This window comes from Charadrius vociferus, unplaced genomic scaffold (genome assembly GCF_000708025.1).
Source record: "Charadrius vociferus isolate BGI_N301 unplaced genomic scaffold, ASM70802v2 scaffold2157, whole genome shotgun sequence".
Lineage (NCBI taxonomy): Eukaryota > Metazoa > Chordata > Aves > Charadriiformes > Charadriidae > Charadrius > Charadrius vociferus.
This window is the reverse complement of record NW_009649294.1, coordinates 31984-39032: the sequence shown is the minus strand read 5'-3', so window position 1 is coordinate 39032 and position 7049 is coordinate 31984. Positions and strand designations below refer to the sequence as shown.

The 7049-nt window shown below is 48.7% G+C and overlaps 1 protein-coding gene across 1 annotated transcript in view; it reads left to right on the top strand.

Moving 5' to 3' along the window:
- TIA1 (TIA1 cytotoxic granule-associated RNA binding protein) overlaps positions 1-7049 on the top strand; it is a 23039-nt gene that overhangs the window by 4062 nt on the left and 11928 nt on the right. The window contains exons 2-5 of the mRNA XM_009889097.1: positions 3705-3801; positions 4257-4355; positions 4898-4952; positions 6429-6516. Coding sequence (XP_009887399.1) covers positions 3705-3801; positions 4257-4355; positions 4898-4952; positions 6429-6516 — 339 coding nt within the window. The remainder of the gene's footprint in view (positions 1-3704; positions 3802-4256; positions 4356-4897; positions 4953-6428; positions 6517-7049) is intronic.

Here is a 7049-nt window from a genome sequence, read left to right as displayed (position 1 = left end):
CCTTAAAATCATAAACGGGGGTTTCCTGTAATTACAAACCGCTTCGCTGGTGGTGTTGGGCGGCTGACACCCGCCGCTGTCAAAAAAGGCTTTTGGACTTTTTTTCGGCTGTCGCTCCCGCAGCTGGCCGCGTTTGAAAGGCAGGGGAGAGCTCCTGCCCACGTCTTATTTGCTCTTTTCTCTCCAGGAGTGGTTTCCCTCCTTTAGATGGGGGGGAAATCACAGGGCTCCGGTCTCTCTGTGCCACCTCTGGTCTCAGCGCAGGAGTTGAGGGAAGACACGAAGTGGAGGGAAACTTTCCAAGCCGAGGGGAAAGTTGTGCCCTTGGACAGTGGCTGCACCTACCCCCGAGGGTTGATAAATGACTTGGCTGGTAGCTGCTGGAAAACAAGACTCTTACGTGACTTACGCCGGCTCCTCTGGTCCAGGCTTTCTTTAGTGGTAAACACTTGTCCGCCTCCCTGTGTATACAGTCCCGTTGTCTTTCCAGCGCGTGCATTTTATTGGAACTATTCTCGGCGTCTGCAAACACGGGTCAGGCCTGTTGGCATATTTGCATGTTTATTTAGGAAGATGTTTTTGCCCCTGTCCCAGTGAAAGGGTTTGTCTGGAGCCTAGTGGTCTCGGCAGGACGCGGGGTGTGCTCGAGGGCATGAATTGTCTGGCCTTGAGCACGTGCGGCTCGTTGCACAAACACGGCCGGGTTTCTGAGCTGCAGAACTGAGTATTGAATGGTGTTTCTCTGAATCCCTCCGAGTGACTTTCTCAAGTCATGTGGAGGATTGTGACAAGCTGAATGGCACAGATCGGGTTTAGAAACGAGCAGCTTGAAGGAAGAAAAAGCAGCTCAAAGTAATCTCTTTCCAGCTCCGCTGTGAAGTGCGTGTTAAATATTTGATGGCGTGAGGATTTCTGTAGGTAGTGCTACAGAAACCCCACCTGAGCGCGCGTTACGGTGCTCCCTCGGCTGCCTTGTCTTGCTGTGTCCCGAGGGGCCACCGAAGCGGTCTCCAACCCGCGTGCCTTTTTCTTTACTTCCCTTAGCACATTTTAAGTTGTTTTTCTGGACGAGGTTCCAGACGACGTTGGAAGTAACTTCTTGTTTTTGCAATTTCCACTGAACCTGTTTCTTTGAAAGGAGGAGGGGTGTCAGAGCCTTGGCGTTTCGAAGCAAGTTAGGAGCTGTGTTACTTACGTAAATGATTTCCTGGATAGGCAGCTCATTTTCACGTGGCCAGTTGCCTTCCTTGAAAGCCGCTCTTCAACGGCAGAGATTATAAATTGGAGGAGCGGTTACAAGGCAGACAGTGTTTTTGAACTTTACAAAGACCTCTTGTTTGTATTTTTCGTATATGCGTGTAGGTGCTTGCGGCATACATGTACTTCTGATTTACTTTGCGTGTCTAAAAAGATGCAGAAGTGGTAACACTCGGTAGTTTGGTATTACTTTTCAAGAAGCCGTGTACTGATCAATGTGCAGTGAATAAATGGAGTTGTGGGCATAGTTTCCCTTCTGTAGCGTAGTCCTTCATCTGCAAAGAAACATCGACCCCGTCATTAATGAGAATCCAATTAGCAGGGAAGAGAAGGAAGGGAAAGGTGGAGGGGAGGACAGAACTGTCACGCAGGAGAGCTCTCCTCCTGCCGTATTAGTTGTCCCTACCTGGCAGGGTCACCTCGTCACTCAGTTATTTCGTGTATAACTGCTCCAGGACAAGGTCCGGGTGTGCTGGACCCTGTCCCGGTGCCAGCTACGCGGAAAGAGAGATACAGTGAAACTCCGTGGAAAGGTTTGGGTGGTCAAACAGTTTGAGTGTGGCATGCAGAGAGTGCAGCAGAGAAAAGAAGAGGGGGATTGTTGCTCGGGGGGTGGGGGGGGTTACAGCTCTGTGTTTTTCCCATCCACCTTGGCACGGTTGATAGTATCGCAGGACTTTGCTGCAGTTTGTCAGCTCGTGGACTGGCGAAACCTCTCCAGACTTGCTCTGGCTGCAGAGAGCAGGCAGCAGATGTACGCAGCTACGGGTAATGAGCTTACGCTGACAAGGAACAGGAGAAAAGTGCTGCTGAATTTGCGCACGGTTAAGCTATTTTTCTGAGTGACCGATGTGCTTTACGGTTCCCCCTCCCCTTTTTTAGTGTTTCGCAGAACGCTCTTGTTCGGTGCGTCGTTCCTGCTTGCGCGGACGCAGGTCTTGACCGTGTCTGTGCACGAGGAGCCGAGATTTGTTTTTACCTTTGTGGGGAAGCAAGTAGGTCAGCATCTAGTGTGCAATTACACATGTGCGCGCGCTCTCTCTCTCTCTATGTATGTACACATATATACCTTGCTGCACTTGATCCTTGGAGGATGCATTGTGAAAAGTCTGGCCATGCGGAGATTCGTGGGGCTGTCAGAGATATTGCTTACCTAAATCCTGCTTTTTCCAGCTAAATCCAGTGTTAAGTTAGGGAATGCTTCAGGAGACGCCGGTCTGATTATCGGGGTGAAAATCCAGCGTGAGTGCGAAGGTCAGGGCCTAGGCACCCTGTGTAGGAAACTTTCAGTTGCAAATAAACTGTTAATAAACTTAGACCTAGAAGGTGAGGGGAGAGTCTCGCTGCTTTAGTGCCTTGGCTTATTCATTATCCAAACAGCGATAATATTAAACAGAAAAAGAGGGAGAAAAAGAAGCGTCGCCAGTTATGACTCTCGGTTGAACTTCGTGAGGGGTAGAACATCCCGGTGTTAATCGAGGACAAAGTTAATTGCCCTAATGGAAGTGCACAAAACCCTCCGCTGCTTAAGGATACCTCGTCAGAAGTTTTTTGTTGAGCGAGACGATGTCTGTGACGATCTGATTCTGACAAAGCACGTGTTGATCTCAGAAAGGAGTACGATTCTGAGTCTTACCTAAAATAGTTGTTCAAACTATTAATACAGAGCTTGCGGGGTCATTTCTGACAGAAAAACACAGGCTGTGTGTCTTGTTCTCCCATTCTCTCCTCTCCTAAACCAAATATTGGAGCGCGTCCATCTCGTCAGGAAGGCTGTTCGCAGCCTTGTGTCAACAGAAGGGGCGCGAGAAGTCCCTGTTTTTGCTGCCTTGTTGTTTTCTTACAACATCTTTGCAACTCTTGCACTGAGACGGCGAGGATTGCTGATTTATTGACGTGGTTTCAGCAGCGCGATTTGGCTGCGGTTCTCCTTGCAGCGGCCGTGGTTTGCCACATAACGTTCCTTTGCGGAAAGGTGCTGCCACACCTTTGGAGCTGAGGTTTCTCTGTGTGCTTTTTTTAAAAATCCCATGACTTGGGCTTAGCAACAACAACAACAAAATAACAAAAACCACCTGTGGATCAAGGATGATCTTCGTCGCCGAGAATGCCAAAATCCCAAATCGGAGCAGGGGTTCAGGTTCTGTTTGCGCCTGAGGAGGCCGATCCTTTCACGTGGAGTAGGACGGGGGAATGCCCACACTTGAGCTCGTTGGCCCTTGGCTGGCTCAGACAGATGTAACGCTTTCAAACGAGAAGTCCTTTTTTGAAAGGGACTGACTAAATATTGTGTAACGTGCTTGCTCAACGCCGGGTTGAGCTCCTGGGGCAGCTGGGGAAATGGTGGGTTGGGTGTTCGGGGAACAACTTTGGGCCACGCTTGCTCAGTTACTGACGAGCAGACTGGAGCATCGGGACGGCTTCTAACGCTGTGTTTGGTCCTATAGGTACGTGGGGAACCTGTCGAGAGATGTGACAGAAGCTCTAATCCTCCAGCTGTTCAGCCAGATCGGACCATGCAAAAACTGCAAAATGATAATGGATGTAAGAGCCTTCACCTAATGGTTTTCAGGTTTCTCGTAACTAATGGCTTTGGGCTGTCCTCCCGTGTTTCAGGATTCCACTGGAAATACGGCATGACCATGTTAGAGGGACGTAATAAGGCTGGAGATCAGAGTCATGTACTTGGGGCATCACTTCTGCCTCGTATCGGACGTTAAATTTAAGGAGGGGGGGATATTACGAGAGGGACTGAGCAGGCTGATATATGGGGGTGATGTAGATGAGATTTGAGAAGTTCTTCTTTGCTGTACTTTAACCTTTTTAAAGCACAACTAAAACCTCCTGGAGCTGTGTTAGCACACAGTCTCAGTGTAGAGTGAAAAAGCCTTCGCGTTTTGAGACATTTAGGTGTAACGAATAAAGACCTGAGTAGAATAGCGAGGGTACAGCTTGAAGAGGTTTGTATCGCTAAATCCTTTGTTTGTTTCCTTTATCAGACAGCTGGAAACGATCCCTACTGTTTTGTGGAGTTCTACGAGCACCGGCACGCGGCTGCAGCACTGGCTGCTATGAACGGCCGGAAGATAATGGGTAAGGTAAGCTGTCATGTCTACAGGGTGAGTTGGAGCTGAAAATCAGGCTATCTCAGGTCACGCGGGTGAAATACCAGCGGGTGAAATAGCGCTTGAGAGACCAAGTGGATACGCTGCAAATGTTAGGCACCGCGCTCGGTCTTAACGTGACACGACTAAGAAGAAAAGCTGTGGAGGCTGTTGTAGGAAGAAGGCCGAGGGAGGGAGGTGGGGATGGAGGAAGGGGAGAGCTCAGAGACGTTGGGCGTAATGAGTATTTTAACTCTGCCGACCTTATCGGGACAACATCCCTCCCTCCCCACCCCTGCAAAAAAACCCTCCGGACCAAACCCAACTCCCAGAGGGGTTCTGTTCCCCGGCTTTCATCCTAACCAGTGGAACGCAGTTTGGAGGAACAAACCCTCTCCCGAGAAATGTGTCTTAAACTTGAGCTTTCACCCCGGCCTTGCGCGTCTGGTGCCCCTGTAGCGTCAGACTGAAGTGCCGGAGGTATCCGAGCGTAGCTGGGATTTGCTTGATCTAACGTGAGCGACTGACGTTTGCAGGAGGTCAAAGTGAACTGGGCGACGACCCCCAGCAGCCAGAAGAAAGACACCAGCAGTAAGTGTCGCTTACGCTTTGAGTACGTGCCTCATTTGTACGAGTAGTTTTTAAACATAAACAGTAAGCATCGCATGGTTATATGCAGTAATGTTTTGATCGTAGTCCTAAGATATTATTTAATGTGTTTGTGTTAATAAACTTAAGAACAAATCTAATCTTTGTCATCAGGTAGTACCGTTGTCAACACACAGCGTTCACAAGGTAATTGTATCTTCTTAAACATAAAATGAAATCTCTCGAGGGTATTCACTAACCACCTGAAGCTATGTCCGGGGTTCTTGTTCGTTATGAATTTATTTTCTATGGAAACACTTCCGTTTCATTTCCCTGTGGCACCGGAAAGCGTTCTAGTGTCCACTCTTTAGTTCTGGTGCTAATCTCCGGCTGTTTGTCACGAGTGCCATTGAGGAAAAAAAAACCAAACCAACCCCCAAAGCCCTCGTCCCCCGCTGCTGGGGCAGTTGGCTCCCTGCGAGGCTGCAGCGTGCGCTCCTGCGGACGGGCTCCGTGGGAGCGTTGAGGCTTTATCCCAAATTGGGCTCCATCGCTCGCCGCCAAGCCTACGGATCGCCGCTGTTCTCGGCAAGCTTGGGATTTCTGTAGGCGAGTGGGGCGAAACTGCCTCAGCGTCTGAGGGGACTCGAGAGTTTCGTACCTGCTGTATGCCAAACAAGTCTGTGTATTGCTGGGATGAAACGTGACGTATTGTTTGATGGGAGCGGAAAAGTCCTTAGACACAGGACTTGCGTTTCTCTTTGGTGCGCGTTTTTTTTATGGCTCTGCTGTCAATTGAAGGGATTACTGTTTCCATTCTGTTGCCTTCAGTCTTAGTTCACTTGCACATGGATTCACACACGTTGAATTCACACGGATTCACACGGTGTATTGGCTGGGCAACCAAAACTCTTGCCTTTTGGGAACTCAAATTCTTTAACAGCAAACTGTTGCAATGCAAGGTATTTTTATTTTTGTTTCGATTTGTTCCTCACGACCTGTTGTGGTTAGGTTCAAGATATGTCCCGCTCTAGAACGAGCGTTCCCCTCCCTCTTCTTGAAACTGCCGGACGTTTCAGCCCACGGGATTTTGAATAGCTAGTCGTCTCCCGCCGTGCTGAAGCGTAACGCTAGTGTACGGGGAGAAAGATGTTCGTGTAGCCTTGGCACGTTAAGCAAATAGTTTTAAGACTTTGTACGGTAAATCCCGACTGGTCCTAAAAGCAGTTTGTAAAATACCGAACGTAAATGCTGTGTGTCGCTGTAGTATCGTTAAAATCGCTGCCTCCGTAGCGCTGCCAAGCAAAGGATCTGTTCCGAGCAGCAGTAAATGCTGTTTCCTAGTAAACTCTAGTCTTCGTGTAGTTTTTAAGAATAGCTGGAAATGAGATTGCTGTGCTCTGTGTGCGTGTGTGCGCGTGTGTTCAGGCGTCACCTTCAAATGCTAAGATCCTTTTTTTTTCTCTTTTTCCCAAAAAGACCATTTCCATGTCTTTGTCGGAGACCTCAGTCCAGAAATTACAACTGAAGATATAAAAGCAGCTTTTGCGCCGTTTGGAAGAATATCGTAAGTAATTTCCTAAGGCAAATAAACTAAAAGTTATCTCTCCTAAATGGAGGCAGCCTTATGTTTCAGTAAGTAAAAAAAGGAGAGTTGTGGCAGTGCAGGAAGATACATTCATCTGTTCATACGGCGACTCGAGCCTGAACGGTCGGGCGTTAAGCGCAGGGATGTGTAACCCGATTCTTTTATAGTAGTATTTGTTCTGCTCTCCGAAAAAAGTTGCATCCAACTTGCTTTGGTTTTATCCTCCTTGCCTCGTTTGGCAAAGCAACGCTGGAAAAAAAATTGACTCCTAAAAGCCGGGGTTTGCATTTCACTGGCCCCCCGCAGCGCTCAGATCACCATCACGCTGAACAGTTTGTGACCGAGTCCGTTTGCACGTTCCCGTCTTGTGAGCCTTTGGATTTTTTTGTTAGCCGTGGTGTGCCGGCCACCCGTAGCCAATGGGGTTTTTTTTGCCATTAAATTCCCATTACCCACAAAACGAACGCTTTTTTTTTTAGCGCAAGACTCGTTGCGGCAGGCGGGGGCTGGGG